The sequence below is a fragment of the Plectropomus leopardus genome, chromosome 17 (assembly GCF_026936395.1).
Source record: "Plectropomus leopardus strain MGB_pleo_1.0 chromosome 17, ASM2693639v1, whole genome shotgun sequence".
Classification (NCBI taxonomy): Eukaryota; Metazoa; Chordata; class Actinopteri; order Perciformes; family Serranidae; genus Plectropomus; species Plectropomus leopardus.
In genome coordinates this window covers 4,698,421-4,720,976 of record NC_142192.1, presented here as the reverse complement: position 1 = coordinate 4,720,976, position 22,556 = coordinate 4,698,421, and the positions used below count along the sequence as shown (strand labels likewise).

The window sequence follows — 22,556 nt, the reverse complement described above, 5'->3', positions numbered from 1 at the left end:
TCAGTCCGGAGAGCTACGTCCTTCTGAGCTCACTTCCGCCGGCTTGAGTAGGCTCACTATTCTACCCATCTCTCACCGCTTTTGTTCTCTCATTTCCATCCAGTCGGAGCTGCTGTGAAGAGGGGACCAATCAGTTGGGAAAAATTCAAAGTAGCGGACCCGTCCGTCGCAGAAACGCCCGGTAGCCACATGCAAAGAACCGTCCGCACAGAGGATACGCGGCACTCTGTAGTTACATAACTGGACTACTTTTTTTCTATCATTGTTGGGGTATTTTTCACGCTTTTTTTGTTGCACCCGAAACTGACTCCCCGCTATCTAAACTCAAAATGGAGAACGACGAGAAATATCTCCCCGAGCTGCTGGCGGAGAAGGACAGCCTGGACTCTTCGTTTACACACGCCATGAAACTTTTAAACGCAGGTAAAGTTATGTTTATTTTTGTCTTTGGGAAATGTGCGTTTGAGTTTAAGAGCGGCGCCATTGGGCTCGTGGACGCACTCAAATAAACACACACACCTCCACGGCCATGTGTGTGTGGACGGGACGTGAACTGCCCCGTGAACATTGACAGAAACAGCGCTTTAATGACTCAGTAATGGGAATATGTGTGTGTGTGTGTGTGTGTGTGTGTGTGTGTGTGTGTGATACACGTAGCTGTTCCTTAGATGATAGCTAATGAGTGTGAGGTTGTAAATAGCCCAAAGCTATTACAACACCACAGAGGGGAGACGCACTTTCAAATATTCATCTCGATCATTTACGCTTCCTCGTGCAGCTGCGTCGCATTTGAATCTCTTCGCTTCAGTAACTGTCGGGGCTCGCGTCGAGTATAAACTTAAAAACTCGGAGTGTTTTCGGTCGTTTGTTGTCGTTGTCGGGTCCCTGTTGAGCTCATTTTTGTGGCAGGTGCGTTGCGCAGCAGCCCTTTTAAATGTGCGCCAGTATCCGGGGTCACCTCGCGACTTCAAAGCCGAGAGGCGGCTTCGTGGCGGCGGGGACAGAGACCTTCGAGTCCCGCTGTCTGCCGGCTGCTGCTGAAGTGTCCTTGAGCACGAGACTGCAGCCTTGGCAGCTCCAGGCTGCCGTCCTGTAGCTGTGCTGGAGAGGTGACAAAAGAAAAAACCTGCCTCTGGTATTAGTTATTTCCCTGTGGTCGACAGCCAGCTCTAAAAATCCTATTATTAATATGTTTTGTCTAGATTTTTCAAATCACAGAATATGACTTCTTATAATGGAGTGATGAGGTAATGCACCCGGAGGTACCATAGTATAGTCATAAAGTCGCTTCTAAGCACCACAGATCTTTGCAGGAGCTGCTACAGAAAATGAAAATACACAAAACATCGTTATGATATTGTAAGGTGCTATAGATCAACTGAATGACTGCTAAGTAAGTGATTATTTTGTTGCCCATGTGCTCTCCCAGAGAGTGATGTGTTTTTCTGCCTATTATTTGCTGCTCGAGCCAAGTGTCTCAGGTACCTCTTGTGATGCTTAAGCCTTTGTCTAACAGGATGTGCATTATCTAGGCTACATGTCTGAAAATTGAATCCGGTAAAACAAAAGGTTTGACATGTACTGAGGTTCCCCACGATCTGCAGCTGGTGGACTGCGGTGCAGATGACATGTTTGCACATCGCAGACTCCCGAGCTGTCATGGCCAGGAGTGAGGAGGTGGTTTGAGATAGAAGTGTTGTGATGGTGGTGCTAGATGGGTGCTGGAGACGTTAGGTGCTGTGCCACATGGAAGAGCTGATGGCTGCTTGTCAAAAAAAAAATGTAGCTGTGAAAATTGCATGTTTTCAAATATGTGCTTTGGAAGATTCAGGATTTTTCATGAATCTGATGATATTTTTTTCTGATTATGTGGTCATTAATTTAGTCTAGAAAATGAGCAATTGTGGGAAAAAAGTTTGTCACAAGTTAATAGAGTCCAATGTGATGTCTTTGCTTATTACTTATCTTATTTTGCCTGCTCAGCAGTCCAAAACAACCAAAGCATTATTTTTCCAGGGATATAAAGCAGAGAAAAGCAACAAAATCTCATTTAAAAGAAACTGTGAGCAGAGACTGTTGCCTGGAAATATGGCTGAAACAATTAATTATCTAAGTAGTTGTTACTGAATGGATTAATTATTTCAGCTCTATTCAGGATGTTGACAAGATCCCAAAAGGTGCAAAATGAAACCCATCTCATATTTTATCATCTTATAGTCATGTGGTAGCACTATTGTGTGTCAGCCAGAAAATACTGACTTTCAGTCACAAGATGTGGAGTTGGCTCGGTTAAAATTAGACTAAAAAGTGAGAGTTTTTTCAGATGTCTAGGATGCAGACAACTGCAGTTGAGGCTACTGTTAGATGTGTGTCTAAAAATAGTAAATTTTGCAACCAAATCTTGCCTGTTAGAGCCTAGACCTGCAAATCTCCAAATCAATGCTTACTTAATAATGTAAATGCACAAAAATCCTCCTCATTACCGAGCTGTACTTTGCCTCTTTGAATCCTGTTTGCTTTGCCTGAACCGAGCTGCCTCTCCCCTTCTAGAAATTGATAGAATCCAGAAAGGCGATACTAAAAAGGAAGCAGAAGCATACCTGGACCTTTTCACAACAAAGAACATCAAACTTAAGGAACGAGTGCTCATACCTGTCAAACAGTACCCGAAGGTGAGCTTTCTCTGCCCCCCTGTCTCTTTTTTCCCATCTTCTTCTGTCCTCTCTTTCTCTCCTCCGTGAACCCCTCTTGATTTAATTTATCCTGCAGCCGGGTTTCAATTACACAAAGCCACAGGGTTACTTGGGAGTCTCAAATTACTCCTCTCAACCTTGATCTTTAAGCTCCAGAGTATAATTACAGCCGATACTGTTTTAAATAATCATAAAAATGGATCAAAATGTTAACATTGGTATGGTTAGAAAAGCTCTATATTGCAGTGCAATTGTGTGCAGGAGATTCAATCTTCAGAATGAAGTCTTACTTGGCTTTATCACGTAACCTCAGGTGTATTCACCCAAATCAATTCAATCTATATCTGGCTCACACATTTGGCTACATTGATTTTCGGGTGGTTTATGACGTTAGAGAATGTGTCTCAGAGTATAAACTGTCCTGTAAAACTCACACAACATATTGCCAGTTGCATAATGCTTCATTTGCATGCTGGTGAATTTATTTGCATCAGTTTGAGTCACTTTAAAGTATACTGTAAAATCTGACAAGTTAATTTTACTTTAAAAAATGTAGGAAACCAATTTTCTTGGAAAAAAAGTAAATATAAGTCTTACGTTTTGTTAACTTTGTATCTAATTTTCCTTAAAATTTAGTCATATGTACTTAATGTTGTGAAGTTGTTGCAACTTAAAAATGACACGTTTAATGAAAACAGTGTTTCTAAGTATTAGCACCCTCAGTAAACCAAGTTTACCATGTTATTATCTATATTCTGCTGGTTGCAAACTAGTCAATCATATTTTTTAAATATGTTAACAAAATCTAACATTAACATTGGCCAAATCCTCTTTGTTATAACCAAGTTCCAAGTCATTTCACTTGTCATTTTTAAGTTGCAACAATTTCACAAAATGTTTGGTGTAACTTAACAATTGTATATTAAGTAAACATAAATGATAGATAAATGGTTATATTTACTTTTCCTTTTCAAGGCAATTGGTTTGCAAGATTATATTCAGAAAGATCAATTTGTCAGATTTTACAGTGTTTGGCGGCTGTCTAAATTGTGTTGTGTAACTTTTACTTACTTTTTTCACTTTTTGATGAGTTGATAGACGGCGCTTCTTTAACAAGAATAACATGTATAGATGCGGCCCCATCTGGAGCATCAGATCAATAAGATGTAGGAGTCTGGTCCGCCGGGTAAGGCAGCCTTGTGATCTCCACAAGCCTGTCTTAGTTTGCCAGATTTAGCTTGAGTCGTCACATCACTCGGCTGTGTCAGGGATGACAAAGCTAATGAGTGGCTTCGGATTACAAAAGCTACTTTTACAGCTCCAGGAGGAGTTGCTTCCTTGGGGGCGACTCTTCGCTAAATGTGTTCAGCAATGACAGCTAGTTGTAGGACACATCATACACACGCAGTAATTACATTGCTCAAAGATCCAGGCGGTAAAGATTGCAGGTTTTGATCACGAGTTGGTTCCAGCTCGATGCTTGTCTGATTGTGGTGAATAGTAACTGACGGTGTTACAGCCCTCAGGGGCTCGTATCGACCCTCTCTGCTAAATCTACTACTTAAGGCTGCAGTGTGTGCAACAAGACCCCTGACAGTGATTGCTCCTTCACTCTCTTGGTATTAAACTCGCCTCTGCTTTGATTGTCAGGCTAATTTTCTACCGCTTTGTTTTGCTATTAGTTCAATTTCGTGGGGAAGATTTTGGGACCTCAGGGCAATACAATCAAGCGTCTGCAGGAAGAGACCGGAGCCAAGATCTCTGTGCTGGGCAAAGGATCCATGAGAGACAAATCCAAGGTAACACGCGCTCTCTCACACTCTCACACATACACATCTGGTGTTACACACCTGTGAGAAGGGTACCTGGAGCCATAACACATCTGGCCTGTACTTGAGAGGGATGTCAGGCAGTGAGCCCAGATGGCGTCAACTGGCAGGATAGCTTGGCTGAATGTAAACGTAAAGCCAAGGGCATCCACACACTGCACATCTGCTCCAGGAATCTTCAGGATCTCCCGCTAAACCTGTTATCCACCACGATGATGTAATTATTAAGCTATATAAAGGAAGGGAATACCAAACTGATGCTTGATGCCCTCCAAGGCGGCTGAAATGCAATTACTTCCTGCATAATTCATTTCATGTTAGAGTTGCCCGCGTGCTCTCGCTGACTCCCTGACTCTTGTGTGATGTCGCTCTTGTCTCAGGAGGAGGGGCTGAGGAAAGGCGGCGAGCCCAAGTACGCCCACTTGTCTATGGAGCTGCACGTTTTCATCGAGGTGTTTGCCCCAGTGCCGGAGGCCTACCTGCGCATGGCACATGCCATGGAGGAGGTCAAGAAGTTCCTGTTTCCTGTGAGTCTGACTTTAATGTCTTGGTGTGCTTGTGTTGTGTTGTGTTGTGGTCTGTTGACTCATGTGTGTGAACGCTCTGAGAGCTGCGCTCAACAACAGGGCTGGGCAACATGGAGAAAATCAAACATTGCATTATTCTGACCCAAAATATCAGTATTGATATTGAAAAATTAACAAAATGTTAACACAATGACCTTTTGAGAAGTAATCATCAGTTATGACTGAGAGGGTAAAGGCAAATGATTAAGCAGCTTGAACAGGGTGGTAAGTTCCAAGTTACATCAATTTAATAATAATAAGCTTTATTTGTATAGCACCTTTCATACATAAAATGCAGCTCAAAGTGCTTTACATACAAGATTTAAAACCTAACAATTTATGAGAAACGTGTATGTAAATACACATATAAACTCATACAAACACACAAATTCAGCATACGTATATGTATATACACCCAAATATGCACAAATAAAATAAAATAAAATAAAAATCAGTATATAATCATGTATACCATAGCTCTCGCAGTGAGTTGCAGAACAGCTCAGAGGTGAGAAACAAAAGAAATAAAGTGTAGAAATATAAAAGATATATTAAAACAAGAAGAGTAAAATTATAAAAGCACATTAAAAGCATAACACACATTTTTAAGAAAGTAAAACCCTAAAATGTGATAAAATGATGTAGACAACGACTAGTTAAAAGCAAGAGTATAGAAATGGGTCTACTGTAATGCAGCCTTTAAAACTAGGAAAAAACAGTTTTACAATATCCAAAATCTAAACTGATTTTGGGGCTGTGCAATTAATCAAAATATAATCAAAATGCAATTTGGCCAAATGAAATATCCAAATCACAGAAGCTGCAATTTTTAATTGTCAGGTAGGACAGGCTCCCCCAATGACAATGACATGCAAGATTTACCATTTCCACTAAAATGATGACTAATGTAATTTCTGTCAACATCAACAATGTGATACTTTTTTTTTTTAAAATATCATGATCATGATATCTCATCTCACATCACTATATTGATATATTGCCCTTCCCTATCTTACAGTCATTTTTTTGCCATTAATTAACTGGCTGGTTATGTATTCAGTTAATCACTCAGCCTTTAAAATGTCTAATGTCAGCATTGACAAGCATCAGCACAAGTTAATAGAGATAATCTCTGCAATTGTAGAACTATAGCAAGCTAATTTAGAATTTATAACTCACAGAAATGGTTAAATGAGTATTAGATTTGACTCATCTTCTATTAGTCATCTTTCTGATGAGTTGTTATCTTAACCCGACATATTGTACTCTAATTATTGAATTAGTCTGCTAAGTATTTTCACAATTAGATGTTTAGGCTATGAAAAGAAAATTATGAAAAATGCCTTTTACAATTTCTATAGCTGGTATATTTTATATATAAAAAATGTTGTACTTGCTGATACTGTCTTGAATTATCAAATATATCAAATATGGCTCAAGATTTTGTCACTGCACCGCCTGTTTCTCTAATCAAATATGTTCAGAAACATATCTTAATGTACTGTTTAGCTGTAAAATGAGAAAGTTGGCCTGACTGGACACCGATCACAAATGTTCTAATTTTACAAAAAGGTACATTAAAATGTGTTTCTGAAAACATCCGAGGTGAGAAACAGGAGATGAAGTGACAGAATCTTGATTCATATTTGATCAGCCCTGCCTAGTTTGACAGTTTGCATGCATTTCTTGAGCAGCGATTGGCAGCTGCGTGAGAGACCCCTCGGCTCTGATTGGTTGTATTGGGTGCGCCGCAGTAGATTCTAGGAAATTGACATTAGAGGCAATATGATGAGGATGATGATTCTTTTTTCACAGATAATCTGTCTCATGACCGATTTCAGAATATTGTGAGTTTCAGGATATATGACATGAAGTTATTTTCATAAAAAGTTACCAACTGTAGCTTTAACTCAAAGCTGATGTTTTCAAATAGCTTGTTTTGTCTAATCGGCAGCCCTAACCTTGAAAATGATTGAATGACTTATCACATAGGACAAAGTAAAACACTAAATTGTCACAGCGTAGAAGCTGAAATTGGGGAGATAGATTGAAAAAGGTTGAACCTCCCCTGAAAGTGTTCCTGGGTAATTTACTGATGGTGTGGCTTTCAGAAAGGTGGAGCGAGTCACAGCATATAACTAAACAAAGCAATGTAGCACAAAGCAGCTGAACAGGAGGAGTCGGGTCGCTCTGAGTTTGCTGGCAGGTTGCCCCATTATCTGGCTGGCCTCCATGTCTGTCCATCATTGCGTCTTTACCTGACTCCCATTCATTAGGGAGCGAGGAGAACCATCTCGGAGCTGCGAGGCTTCCAGACAGATATGTTGGAGAATTCACCCTGCGCTGCCCACGCTTTCTTTATTAGTTTTGTGCTGAGAGATTCTTGAGCGCAGGCCAACCCAGTCTGCTGCCGAGTCCGGCTCAAGCCCACAGCGCTCTAACAATGGCTCGTGCCAGAGCAGGCCAGTAGATGCCCACATTTTTTAATTAGTGTGCAGGGTGCTATAGAGGAAAGAATCAAAGGCGAGATGAATGGGCCAATGAACCGGACGTGATGTTGGCATTGCAGCGTTATGTAAAAAGCCGTCCCCTGCAGAACCTGTCGCTACAATTTAAGGCTCTAATCTGTCAGGCTTGACGGCCTTCATTTGAAAGCAGGCAATATTTTAATAAATGACTCCCAAAATGGATGGATGTGATTTGTTGGTGAAATGTTTTATGTATTACCTGTAGTCCTCGTCAGGTATTCCAGCAGGCTTTGACTCTTTTGTTCCTCCTCATCTTTTTTATATGTCTACCAATGTAAATGCAAAAGCAGAGCCTTGATCTCTTTGAAGTGCTCGCACATCCTTTTAGCTCTCGACACAGACACTTTTCTTTTTTATGTTTTCCATAGAATGTAACGTCTAAAGAAACTTAATTAATCTAAACACCTTGATGGGTAAAGACGTGTCACCGTGCCGGCTTGTTAAATGCAGCTGCAGTCACACAGCTCCCCACCCGAGATGAATTTGTAATCAGTCAAGTGGCTTGTGTTTGCTTTTTTTTCCCGCTGCAGATAAATTGAAAGCGGCTGTCTGCGCCGCATATTATAGTATCCACCTTCTTTTTCACCATCATTAGAGCTCGGTCACCATTCCAGCGGCTGATTTATGAAAAGGAATTGATTGGGTCATGGTGCAGCCCTCGAGATTGCTCCCCAAAGAAAGGCGGTATATCGTGTTGCGGGATTTGTGCTGCTCAAACAGGCAGCCTCGCTAATCCAGCCCAACTTATTGTTTTTCTCGCAGATGGAATAAGGTAACCGTTGATGCAGTCACACCAGACTTGTCAAGAAGTGCAGGGAGAAGTGATTTACATTTTGTGCATGACTGAGAGGCACAGGAAGGCAGGGAGTGTGGATGGATGCTTTCCAACCTCCCACATCCACGACCTCCCCCCCGCCCCCTTCTCTTTAACACTCTGAGTCACCGAGACTTTTTCTTCAACTCGCTCTGTTAGTTAGGGGGACGCCGTGTAGCGAGCAGCGCTGTAATTGTGTTTCACTCCTCTGTTCATCGCTCGTTCTTCCACACTGCCTCCTTTTCTTCTCTCTCATTCTTTGCTTTTCATTTGTGTGCCCTCACTTTTCCATCATGTGCTCCTGTTTCTCACCTTCTCTGTTTTTATCTTCTTCCTCTGTGTGTGTGTGTGTGTGTGTGTGTGTGTGTGTGTGTGTGTGTGTGTGTGTGTGTGTGTAGGATATGATGGATGATATCTGTCAAGAGCAGTTCATGGAAATGAGCTACCTGAACGGAGGCCAGGAGCATGGAGGCAGAGGCCGAGGGGGCCCTCCGGTCAGGGGCCGCGGAGTCCCTCCTGGTGGAGCACACAGGTGCACGCACGCACGCACGCACGCACACACACACACTCACACACTCATACACTCACGCTGGGTTTCTCATATAACAGCTGCTAGGTCACTGAAGAAATACAAAGACACTACCATATATATGCATCGATGAAACTGCTGAGCAAGGCAGGAAGCAGCATTATATTTACTCCTTTCTGTGTAATCGTGTTTTCGGTGTACTTACACTAAGGAAGAATTTAAGGAAGCATCTTTTTGACATAAGATACTACATCTCACCAAGAATTTGGTACGTGCTATTACAAGAAACAACTCAATCGTGAGTTCAAGGAATTTCAAGGAATCCAAATCAATAGCTGGCCACCAAAAAATCCAAAAGCCTCCACAATTACTGCTTCATGTTAAGTTTCTTTGGTAAAAATGTGACTAGTCATACAGTAAAAATTAATTAATATTTTCAAAAGGTTTTCCCTCTTTTAAAGAACACTTTGACTTTTTGACAAACACATTTCTTTCTTGCTGGAAGTAGGATGAGAGGTGCAACACCACTTGCATGTTTGTATGGCAAATAATACAGCTGCAGCCAGTAGGAGTTTAGCTTAGCTTAGTTTAGCATAAAGACTGAAAACAGGTGAAACAGCTTGGCTGGCTCTGTCTGAAGTTACAAAAATCTAGCATCTTTAGAGCTCTTTAATAAACAATAAGAGTGGGGAAAAAATGATTCACTTAATAATTGCAATTTATTTATTTACAGTTTTTTAAGTACTTTTCAGGCCTGAAACGATGTGACTCAAATGTGGGGGTGAGAATAAGTTTTAGCTTTTATTGTGGTAATCAGCATGTAATGCTGGACATCATATCTGTTTCAAGGAAACCAAACCCATAGCAAGAATGGTAGCCAGTCTGGTGATACGAAGCAGCTCTGATTTATCTAGCCCAGCGCAAACTCCCCACCGGATCAGCAAATTTACTGTAGCTGCCGTTACTGAGATTAGCCCGCTGTAAACCCCAGCACTGGGGTTTGTGCTGGCTGAACTGGAGTTGCTAAAGCCGCTGCTAAGTCTGTCTCCAGAGCCTCAGCCCCCTTTCCTAGCAGCAGGGATGAGTTGTAGGGTCTATGAGCTGACGAGCTAGCTAATTCTTGTCTCATTTGTGCTCCGATAAACGGAGAGAAGGGAGCAGAGCGAGGGGCTGAGTCAATCAGTGCACTGCACACATCTCTACAAGAATAGAATAAAATTTTACCCATTTTAAATACGAAAGAAATTGATAATAAGAGGAGGTCAATGTTAATTTTGAGGCAGCCAGCACATATAGATCAATGTATGGAAAACACTGCAAGTTCGACGAGCAGCTAAATGTCAAGGTCTACTTCAAAAATAGTTTTTTATTATATATATATTATATTGCATATGTAATGTACATTTAAGTAAACTTTATTTATCACAGCACCTTTCTTAGAACAATGTCACAAAGATAGAATTGTTAAAAATAAGACCATAAAAACAGTTGAGAATTTATTTACTTGCAGTATTTGATACTGCGAAAATAAAATTCATAAATACTGACAGACTGTGAGGTGCACTGTGTATGTAAATATGTCCCATTATATACAATGTCTAGGAGTGTATGATTCTCCTTTTTTGTGTGTGGTGTGGTGTTAAAAATGTAAACAAGAATCACAATAAATCGTAAAATCAAATTGCAATGCTGAAAAATTGCTATATATTCAGCACCCAAATATGATGATATCCAATGGGGAGAAAAGCTATAATGAACATGCTGTTTAAACCACTGATTTAAACAACATGTGTAACCGCATATTCAATTTTATTTCACAAATGTAAACAACACGTTGGCTTACAATACAAACATATTGCAAGATTAAACAGAAATGGCAATTCAAAATAAAATCTCGATGCCGGATATCTGTTCACAAGTAACATTTAGAATGGACCTGCGACCCACTTTTAGACCATGACTCACCAGTTGGGAACCACTGACAAACCGAATGTAAGGGATTTTGTTCCTTTGGACAGAGCTGTTACAGCTGTTTCCATCTGTTTCTAGTCATGATGCGACGTGGTGTAGCTTTATGTAGAAGCTTGAGAGTGCTAACTCACTCTAACTTTTGATGATAAATAAGCACATTTCTCCAAAGCTTTTCCTTCATGTAGAAGAGCACAGCATTAACTCAGTGTTCTCTTCTCCAGGGGGAGAGGAATGCCTCCACGCGGTGCTCCTGCTAGGGGAGGTGTTGCCCGAGGCGGCCCAGCCAGAGGTGGCGCAGTGAGGGGCGTCCCAGCAGGCCGAGGAGGACCCCCAGCAGCACCCGCCAGGGGAGCCTCTGCACCGCGCGCCAGGCCCCCAGCAGGCGGACCCCCTCAGAGGATGGGACTTCCACCCCACCAGCACAACCCTGCTGCTGGTGCTGAGGGCTACGAGGAATATGTAAGTACAAGAGGCATTGAGGGCAGGTTTAGTTTATCCACTTAGTTTAGATGTAGATGTCCTTGACACAGTTATTCATATAACTGTTATTACACAAACAAGTAAAGATATCATTAAACTTTAATTTGGACCTGTGAGGAAGAAGTAATGTAACACCCAAAAGTGATGGATGACGTGAGGTTTGACGTGGCTAAATCTGGCCTCTCCAAAACATTACTCCTCTGAATCAGAGTGTTCTTGGCACTCAGTTAGCTTTGAATGGCTCTTCCGTCAACACAGAAACAAGTGATTTTGGATGCTCGAGACAGAAGGGGAGCGTGTCTGCTTTAGTCCAAGTGTAGTACTTTGGGGACATCTTGACATTCATGATTCATGAAGAAGCCTCTCCCCATGTCTCACTCTGTGTCTCTGTTTCCTCCCCTCTCCAGGGCTACGATGAGAGCTACACAGACACGGCCTACGAGTCATACGACAGCTATTACAGTCAGCCGCAGGCGTGAGTGATTCAGACGTCTCTTTGGTTTTCACCTGCTCCTCACAAAGTGCACACACACATTGCCTAGTTTCTACTTTCACTCAAAGGAATTTGAGAGCAGCAGAAACACTTTTTAGCCACTCTGCACAAATTCAGCGCTGATGGTACTTCATGTTTCACGGTCTGGATGGCGGTGTTATTTAGGAGAACCAGCCGGGACTAAGATGTTTCATGCTACAGAGCCAAGCTTTGATCTTATTCATGGAAGCCAATTATCATCCCCCTAGACATTACAGTCAGCAGCTACTTGATGTTTTTCAAAGATTAAAAGTGATTTTTTTTCTTCTTCTCTCCCTGTTTTTGACCATCAGAGAGCCAGAATACTATGACTACGGACACGGAGAGACCACAGAGTCATATGAGTCATATGGTGAGGAAGAACTTTATTCACTGCCAACAAAAAGGACCTAATTTATACTGTTAAAAAGATGCAGAGTATAAAAAGTCTGCTCATAAGTATGACAAAAGTTAGCTAAAAGTGTATTTGGATCTATATTTGTATTACATGTAATTTGTATCTTCATTTTCAAGTCCTTTTAGTATGCAGTATTTCCCTACATGGTGGTTTAAATTCATTTTCATTCATTGATTGGTTGATTGATTTGTATGATGTCCTTAAATTGGCAAATTTAAGTCTAAAAATATTGATAGCCCACCATATGTGTCTAATTAGAGCAAGACTTAAAATTGACTCAATGGATCATCGGCCAAAATGATCATTAGATTTCAAAGTTAATGACACTTACTGGTACCTTTTAATGGACAGTTCACCCCCTAAAACAAAAATACATATTTTTCTTTTGACCTGTAGTGCTGTTTATCAGTCTGGATTGTTTTGGTGTGAGTTGCTGAGTATTAGAGATATCGGCTGAAGAGATGTCTGCCTTCTCTCTTTAATAATGGAATGAGATGGCGCTCCGCTTGTGGTGCTCAAAGCGCCAGAAAAAATACATCTGAAAAACTCAACACCAATGTCTCTTTTCAGAAATCATGACCTGGTTACGAAAGATATTCCATAGAGCTTGTTGTGAGCAGTTTAATGTAGGAACTATTATCTTGCTACCGAACCACACCCACCAAACGTATCACCTGCGCAGAAGGAAGCGTGCTGCTAGTGCTAGCTCACCTAGCACCGCTGACACCATTAATGTTGGGTATGGGTATGAGCCTCTCGTCTGAGTAGATGCATGCTTCCTCCTGCGCAGTGATACAGCTGACCAGTGTAATTCTATGGAAAGAAAATAGTTCCACGTGAATCTGCTCACATCAAGGTTTTTTGATTATCTTAAGTCATGATTTTTGAACAGAAACATTGCTGTTCAGTTTTTCCACAAGCTGAGTGCCATTTATTTCCATTATATTGGAGAGAAGGCAGACATTTCTTTGGCTGATATCCCCAACACTTTGCAACTCACACCAAAACTATCTAGACTGATAAATAGCACGACAGATCAGAGAAATAAAAGTATTTTGATTGTATGGTGAACCGTCCCTTTAAAGGTACTTTATAGAGGTTTTTATCACTAGTATGGAGCAATAGTTTGCTGAGATGGTGCCTGTTTTACTTGTGCTGAGCGATGCGACACACAGCCCTGCCAATTGTTTATTTATTTATTTCTGATGTTTGTCTGTTTGTCCAGCCTGAAGGATACACACATGTTTTGGTGAGAAACACTGAATGTGAACTTAGTTTTCTCGAAAACCTCCCAGGGCACCTTTAATGTCATCTCACCCAAACAGTTTTCTGTAATAAATCTTGAAGTGGTAAGAATCGATATCTAATTCTGCTTTTGTTTGTGTCCTCTCCAGGCCAGGATGACTGGAACGGGACCCAGCGAACAGGCGCAGGGAAGGCCCCTCCCCCCTCCAGAGGTGCCAAGACGCCTTACCGGGAGCACCCATACCGGCAGTACTAAAGCGGACTCACCACCCTTAACGTGTCGCCCTGACTACCGCCTGTCTACCACGGCAGCTCTCGCTTTAAGCAGCCCGACAAAAGTAATTGTCCGTTTTGTCTTTGGTTTGGTCTTTTCCTTCACTGGACTTTATTCGTGAGAGCAAATGGGGAACTGAAAATCGGAACTGGTTTTTGAGATTTGACCGCAAACTCCCCCTCCCTCCTACCCCCTACTCTGTCTCACCAACCAACCAACCAACCAGCTAACCAACCAGCCACCAACCCCCAATTAGATGGCTTAGAGAGAAGTTGGCGTCCTTTTTTTGTTCTTTTTTATTTAAATTTTAATTTATTTTGCTGTATTTTTATCTCTGACCCTTTCTACCCCTCCTCTGGCTTTTTTTGCATTGTTGATCTTATTTTTCTTTTTACTGTTTGGGAGTAGTCATTTCTAGTGGAATTAGTGGCTCATTATCCACTTGTCTAAGGAATCCATTTTAATTGTTTTTAAATATAAAGAATCTGTTGAGGGTCAGTTGCAGATTCCCATTTAGGCTACATTTCAAAATTCTGTTAATATAGCCGAATAAAAGACCTTTTAAACTTTCAATTATGTAATATAGAAACAAAAAAACAATCTTAAATTAAGTGAAGGTTAAAGAATCAATGTTAATGGAATCAGTACAATTCATTCTTGATGATGGTTTGTTTTTAAATAGTTCTAAAACGTTGTCCATTTAGACTTAGGCAGCAATATTTGTCATTGTCCTTAGAGTTTTGAAATATAGCCCTAATAGACACTGTTGAGATGGACTGTCCTCATATCCTCAATTTGTTATACATGTTAAAAATTAATTTTAAGACTCTGAAGACAAAATGTTTGTTTAATGAGAACACGGCCAACAGACAGGCCTCGTGTTTCTGCTAAAGACAGTTCAGGTCTTCATTTTGTGATCTGATTATAAACTGCATGCACAAAGTACACAAAGAAGGATTGGGACAAAAATCTCCACATGGGTCTTCTCTTTCTACAGAGAAGGGATCCTGCAGCTCAATCCGAACTCTTGTACATATTTTAAAACGTCCTAACTGTACTTATTCTGCCACTAGTATCTGTACCCTCTCCATAAAATGCATTATGCTACATGTGTAAGCTTGCCTAAATAGGTTACTAAATCTGTCCAAAAGATGTTTTGCAGCAGTTTGTCAATAAAGCTTAGTTTGTTTTTTATGAAACTTAACTTGCTTTATTTGTTTCCTGTCCTAGTAAAATTCTGAAATGGCCTTTTTTAAACGACAGTCAGATGTAGGTGTTTTCCTTTGTTTCTCATTCAAAACCGCATTTTAAATCTAAATGAATGTATTGACGTCTGAAGACTTTAACCCTACTAAATGATGTCTTGATTGATTATCAAAAGAGCACAACTTATTCTTTCTCTCTCTTTCTATACTTTTTAAAAAGGACCCAGAGGTAAGACCTCTAAAATAACCTGGATAGCTTCCTAATGTGTATAGAGTTCTAAAGCATTGAATGCCTGGGTATGTATAAGACTTTTTCAATCCTCTTACCTGTGGTCGTAATCGTTAATGAGAATTGCTTTTATAGCATCTGAAAATTAACTGAATTCAAACCACCATTCAGGTCTAGGCTTCATTGTCATGAATGACGCTGGCGCGATGGCTACTTTAGTACAGAGTAATGGCAGTGCAATGGAGAGGATGGTTATAACCTAGAGAACTCCACTGTAAAGGTAACCTAACCCTAAATGTTTAATTTCGTAGTGTGTTTATCCATTGACATAAACTTGCTGGTAAATGCGTACAGTTTCTTAAAATATCATTACAGTCATGGCAACAAAAAAAGAATCAACTCAAAAGTAAGACAAACGTAACTTCCAATATCATACAGTAGTGGATTTTATGTACCAAAATAACTGTTCTGTGTTCTAACAAAATCTATTAGAATAGTGTTAATGCAACTCTTGCTAAAATGAACAAAGCCAAATCTATGTCAATATCTTCTGTACAGTTGAGCTGCTGTTACTTTTTTTATTTGCTGTGTAAAGGTTGCTTACTGTAATATTTAAAATGTTCTGCCTGTACAAAGTTATCCAAAAAAAGAAAGCTTGAGTTGCATGAGCATATCTTCTCCTGTAGACATTGCATGATCTGTCTCAAGTTTCTCCCAGTGTTTTTAGACGGGGTATTGATTTGGGTTTTGTCCTTCCCTCAGGCACAGCTATCGGTCACTGAGTGCCCGGAGACTGACAGTCTGCCGAAGTGAGACCATACAAACCTCAGGTTGGTTCGCCGCCGCCACACCTGCTGTTTTCTATTTTAGAGTCATACCACTGCATGCTGTAGCACAAAAATGTACAACCTGCATATTTTCTGCACCTACCCTGTTTTGAAATGGGGTTTCATGAGGAACCTCCAGAGTCAGTGTATTAACAACAAACAGCAGATGTCTGACGGGACGCCCCATACTTGGAGAAGCAGGCCCAAGTGCTGACACGGACGCCAACATTGTAACATTGTACTGCTGTGAATGGGGGCCAGCGAAATGTAATTTAGCCACCTAAAAACATCAGTATCTGTTAAAGTGTACGCCATGTTAAGAGTATTTTCATTGCTTAACTCTCACATCAGACAGTCTATCCTGACAAGAAAGCCACTGACAGCTTAATTTCCCGCAAGTTTTCCCCATACATTCATTTATTTGTGGCGGAAGGCCACAATTAAAATATCTGCAGCCACGCATTGATTCAGATTTTTGCAGCTGGACCGTTCATTAGGAGCTTTATTGGAATATGTGTACAGTCATTATTGCACTACACACTCAAGGAGCGCAGAGAGTACAGTGGGAACAGAAGAACGTCAGGCGCAACTTAAGTGAAACTTCACAATTATTTGCACTGGGTTTAACAGTTTGCATTCACTTGCCTCTGCTGCAGCTGCTTCTCTTATCTATCAATCTCCAAAATCCACAAACTGCTGCTGAGAAGTGCGCTTGGTAGCTCACCTGGTAGAGTGGGCATCCCATGTACAGGCGGCGCCCTCGCCGCAGCAGCTGCAGTTTTTACTCCAACCTGTGGCCCTTTGCTGCGTGTCACCCAGTTAACGGCTTCGGTTCCTCATTAGAAATCACTGTCCGACAGTTAAGGCAATGACAGTATTCTAATTTATGGTATACTTGAACTGATATTATTTTAGGTGGCTAAAATGTGTTATGTCGCTGCCCCCCTAACTGCAGTACATTGCTGAGCTTGTGTCAGTACTCCTGCCTGTTTCTCCAAACTGGGAGGTGCCAAACAAAATCTTCTGCATGTAACACACTGACTGTGGATAAGAACCTCACACAACCCCATTTCAAAAAAGTATTCCATTTATAGATTGATTTTTCTACTGCTTTTTGTGTTGGCGCATTTTTTTAAAAACTTGCATAGACTTGAAACTCGCATGAAATGTGTCATCCATCAAAGAGAACAAATCCAGCTCCTTTCTTTCTTTGTTTTTGTGTCAAACCTTAATTGCTTTTGTAGCGAGTGGAGCTCATTTTGGAGTCTCTCCCTGTTGGACATTCAGACACCTGAGATCTCAGTCCAGACAGCAGCCCTTTCATTTTGCATTTGGGGAAAAACAGTTATTTTTGCATTCTTGCAGAGAATCATGTACAGTAAATATACAGCTGGCAGGTAAGCTTAACTTAGCATGAAGGCAAGAAACAGGGAAGAAGCCAACCTGGCTCTGTCTGAAGGTAACAAAAACATCTGTCCGTACAAAATTGATGCATAAAAATGAACCCTTTGAACCCCGGATGGTCATCAGTTTTTCTCGTGCTGTATTTAAACCTATTAAACTTAAACCTATTAAGAATTTAAGCCTTTAAAACCTGGCCAAATGGTTTAATTCTCTTCAAAAACAATGGAAAAGACAATGGGCAAATTTCAAGAAATTTTGAAAAAAAAAGAGACAACAAAACAACTTAAAAATGAAAGCTGAAACAAAAGAGAGGAAGAAATACATTAATTAATTAGAAAAACATTAATGATTAATATTAAGCTTTAATTCAAACTTTGCAGCCCACTAGAAATCAATTGTAATCAATAAAATCAATAGCTTTTTTTTAGTCGACTAGAGACAATTTGCTGCAATAAAAATGATTGACTTTGAGATGAACATACTGAAAACGTTATGAGATAAAACAACAAAGTTTTTCTTTTGGGGATATATTTTGCAGTTAAGAATATGTAATAAATTGCAATACATTGCTATATATGTCATGGTAATACTCATCATATTGCAACACATTTAAAATTGCAATAATATAGTATCGTGACAATGTGGCATTGTGGGGCCTTTGGTGATTCCCACCTATAGTAAAAATGTCACCTCATCATTTCACAGACAGGTAACCAGTACCCAAGGACTGGATTCTCCTCTGGTTGCCTAGCAACTGGCCCCAACCAAGAAATAATCTGTCACCATCTCCCTGTAAACTGCAAATTGTTGTTTTTACACTTTACCTTTTTATTATTAGCTTTGGACAGAGACGGGCTGACTGCTCCTCTCTGTTTCCAGTCTTTAGGCTAACTGCTGCTGGCTATAGCTTCATTTTTGTCGTATAGACATATTTGGGTTTTCCAATAATGTCTCAATAATGCCTTTTAGCAGCTGAAACCACCACTGTGGAGAGTTTTATTTGGTCCCTGCTTGCAGCACCAAAGCTGACAAATGCCTCCCCCCCTTCCCGTGATGGATTAGCCATCTCCAGCTGTAATGTGAAATATACACAATTTGTAGGTAATGGTCTAAAACATTCAAAAGCACTGGTATGGTCCTTTTTTCACCTTCCCCATTTTCCCAAAAGACCATTGTGCAGAAACTTAGCAGCAGACGCCTGTGGGCCTTTCAGCCACAGTAACATTATGCAGCGGCAGCAGCACGTTCATGATATTCACAGCATTTCAAAGCTTGGTTGATTCTGATGATTGCCCAGCTCCTGCAAAGTGGCCCGGCTTTTTGACAGCGCCTGTGAATTGGCGTGCGGGCCGCGCTAGCCTTCAGCAAGTCTGAGCGAGCGAAAGCCGGTGTCAGTGTGGTCTCAGGGAAAAGTGACTAATGAGGGCCCGTAGCTCGAGGCTCTCTGACAGAAGGAAAACAGGAGCGAGAGGACGAGAGGCGATTCCCGAAATGGAACCAGCAGGAGGAGAGAGAGGTGTCAGATGATGTCCTGTCCGTGCCTTGAAGGCAGAGAAAAAGTGAAATGAAGGCTGGACAAGTTGTGCTTGCTGGTCAGACTTTGCGAAACAGGACTGTGCTTGGCATTTTAGCAGAGGGAAGCTTAATAACGAAGCATTTAAGAACATTTTGAGATGTGTTTTGATGGAAAGGTCACGAGCTTGTGTTCGAAAATGTGTTCGATGCAACTGCTGCCAGTTTTAAGACACGTCGGAAAAAATAGTGTTGACAGATCTGACTATTTAATAATGAAAACTAAGCACTGCATCATGTCTAGACTTACTAGAGACCTTTGTTTGTCAAAGATGTGGCTGGTCTTTGCTTCTCTTTGGCTGTTATGTTTGATGCTGCTGCAAAATATTAAAAAACTGAAACCTGTGCACACATTATTTGTAGATTAAAATACTAATGCACTTATTTAAAATCATTCATTCATTAACAAAATGATGCTTTGCTACCCTTTAAAAGCTGTGCTGCTTTGCAGGAAAATGGCCTTTAATTACTACAGCCTGGGCTTAGAAATTCAATAGAAAAAGTGGTTCTTCTTTGCCAAACTCTGTCTCTCATCTGCCATGAACAAACCAAAGCAAACTGACCTGATTTCTTTTAAAAACACGGCAATGAGCAACTTAACAGGAAACGGCCCCGAAATTGACAAATCAAAAAAACAGTAAAAAGTTACAAGAAAAGTTACCTGAAATCTAGCAACAACCTGGGGGAAAAGTGTTAAAAATTTAAATATATATATTCTGCAACATATTTTGAGTATATAAAGCAAAATTTATCTAATAATGAAAAATAAAGTGTTTTGGGATAATTTTGTTTTATTTTTCTATGTCTCTCTCGCTCCTTTTTTAATAGTAATTTTCAGGTTGTTTTCAAATTCACCTTACATATTTCTTGCTATTTGCTTATTGCCTTTTTTCCATGTTTTTGAAGAGAATTATTTCTTTTTTTTCAAGTTTTAAATATAAATATAAATAATAAGCTTTATTTGTATAGGACCTTTCAGACATAAAATGCAGCTCAAGTGCTTCACATACAAGATTTAAAACAATTCATGAGAAATGTGTAAGTACATATATAAACTCATACAATCAATAAAGATTTAACCCTTTAAAATCTGAAATCTAAAAACAAATTAATCTCATTCAGAAACATGGTAAGAGGGCAACAGACAAGTTGATAAAAAGTTACAGGAAAAGAACCTGAAAATTAGAGGAAAAAAATGCAAAGTAACAACCAGAAACGAAATGATAAAAGTGCTTAAAATAATTTAAAAAAATGCATATTTTGTAACATATTTTGAATATAGATTTATAATAATCTGAAATATAGTTTCTGGACGTTTATCTCTTTTTTGATAATTCTATAATATAATCACTTTCCTTTCCTTAGACACTAATTTTCAGTTTGTTTTCTTGTGACCTTTTACTAATTTCTTGCAATTGCCTTTTCCCATGATGATTTTGGAGAAAATTTGGGTTAAACCTTTTGAAACCTGAGCCAGTTGGCTTAGTTTTTTTTGTTTTTTTTCAAAAAGATTTTAAAAGGATAAGGCTTAACAGGAAATGGTCCAAAAAGTTATTAGTAAAAAACAAATAAGTTACAAGAAAACTACCTGAAAATAAGATTTTAAACAAAAAGTTTAAAAAATGATCTCAAGGAACATCATTTTAAATTTAACAAAAATTATGAATCTAGTTATGCTGATATTATTCCCTCATTTTTGGATAATATCTAATCCTAACCAACAGCTGATTTTGTTGTCACCTGAGTTTTTGAAGGAAATTACATCAAATTTCTCACGTTTCAAGGTTTAAATACTTTTGAAAAGCGTCTAAATACAGCACAAGAAAAACTCATCTCCATCCAGGCCTTCAGAGGGTGAAATCACTGTAAAGTGCAGGAGGATTTGTGATGTAAAGCTGCGTGTCCCCGTCCTGTGGACTCACCGTGACATGTCCCCCGTGTGGTTGTGTCTCCTCTGCAGTGACGCCGTGCTCAGGAGCAGCTCAGCACGAAGGAGGTGGTCAGACGAAGCTCTCAGGGTGAGAGGGTGGTGGTGGTGGTGGTGGGGAGCAGGCTCAGGGCCCGGTTCCGTTCCTGGCAGGGGGGAAAGGGGGGAGGAGGGGGGCTGCGGCGGCCGGCTGCCAAGTGACCCACAGGAGCCAGCTGAAGAAGTGCGGGGGAGAGGAGCTGGCACACACTCCCACTGGAACAGGACTAAAGACTGCAGCTGGTCAGCCAAGACACGAACCACAGACTCACTTCACCGTGGACTATTTTCTCCTCTCTGTCTATATTGAATTATGCTGCGTTTATCCTCGTGTAATTATTCCGAACGTTGAAGACACCCACTTGAAGCTTCTGCGTGCTGCAGTACACAGACCCCCCCCTCCTCTAACAAATGGAATTGTTACAGCCTAATTCGCCATAAAATGAGCACTCCTGTTATAGTCGGCTGTGAAATTGTTTTTAATTTCTATTAACCCTTGAATTAGACATGAAACAATTTTTTTTTGTTTTTATTGCAAGGCAAGCACTCATTCATGGAGAACTGTGTTACATCTGCATTTCAAGTATTTGATTTCCTAACATTCTGCCTGCATGGTATTCAGCACCCATGTTGCCGCGTGAAATTAAGACTCCGGAGTTAAAGATGCCCGGAGAGAGTGGATTGCTATCTGGCTGAGTTCACCACGAGCTCACACACACACACACACACACACACACACACACACACACACACACACACTCATTCACTCACACAGAGTCACATCTTGGCGTTGCTCGGCCCCGTGCAGCCCCGAGGATATCAAATGCTAATGCAGCGGCCTATTTGCATGTACTCACATGTACCCTCCCTGCAAATGCGCAACACTTTCATAACTGGCCTGTTCTCGGCGCTCCGGCATCCAAGTATGATAATTGGGCGTGGGGAGGAAAGGCTGCATGTGAGAAAGGAACAGAGGGTGAAGACAGACATTACTAACTCCCTCCATCTATCCATCATGCCCGTGTTGATTTGATTCCCCTCTATGCCATTTTCTGCCATTATCACTGATGATATTACGGCTGCCTGTGGTGCCGAGTTACAGTTAGAGGTCAAAACTCTACTTTCCTGTATTAAAAACAAATTTGGCCGTCCCGATTCGCTGGTCAGAGGCGGCATTAGCCAAGTCAGAGGCTCCATTTAGTTTATTGAAAAAGCTAGCAGCTCAGAGGATAGAACATTAGATATTAGGATAGAAACCGTCATTTGAGATGAAATGTCAGCAGGCCATATCCAAAACAGATCATTTTTCAGCCTCTATGTGCTATTATGTCTAAAATAATGATTTCTGTGTCTCCTATAATCTAATGAAAGATAAGTGATGGTGTGGAAGCCATCTCCTTTGTTTGAATCGATGAACTGTCAAGAGCGCCGGGCTGGAAAAGAAAGTAAATGTTGCTGTGCAATGATCAATAAAAGTAGACTTAAATATGAGAAA

The 22,556-nt window shown here is 40.5% G+C and overlaps 1 protein-coding gene across 2 annotated transcripts; it reads left to right on the top strand.

Moving 5' to 3' along the window:
• The first annotated feature begins 6 nt into the window (after positions 1-6).
• khdrbs1b (KH domain containing, RNA binding, signal transduction associated 1b) lies at positions 7-22,556 on the top strand. 2 transcript variants are annotated; one of them, XR_015779474.1, is made up of 11 exons: positions 7-423; positions 2,551-2,672; positions 4,376-4,492; positions 4,903-5,049; positions 8,829-8,962; positions 11,152-11,389; positions 11,818-11,885; positions 12,236-12,294; positions 13,734-13,922; positions 16,055-16,122; positions 21,056-22,556. XR_015779474.1 is itself a non-coding variant. In XM_042506454.2 (9 exons), exons 1-9 carry the CDS (start codon positions 330-332, stop codon positions 13,838-13,840), a joined length of 1,086 nt encoding a protein of 361 aa, XP_042362388.1. In that variant the 5' UTR covers positions 8-329; the 3' UTR covers positions 13,841-15,057. The 2 variants fall into 2 exon arrangements, 1 of the variants encoding a protein (XP_042362388.1); XM_042506454.2 differs by lacking the exons at positions 16,055-16,122; positions 21,056-22,556 and having other exon boundaries at positions 8-423; positions 13,734-15,057.

Excerpts from the sequence above, each read along its gene's own strand:
- khdrbs1b (XM_042506454.2), top strand. The coding sequence starts at position 330 with ATGGAGAACGACGAGAAATATCTCCCCGAGCTGCTGGCGGAGAAGGAC. Across the intron at positions 2,673-4,375 it reads CTGTCAAACAGTACCCGAAG|TTCAATTTCGTGGGGAAGAT; the intron begins GTGAGCTTTCTC and ends TTTTGCTATTAG. Across the intron at positions 11,886-12,235 it reads TATTACAGTCAGCCGCAGGC|AGAGCCAGAATACTATGACT; the intron begins GTGAGTGATTCA and ends TTTGACCATCAG.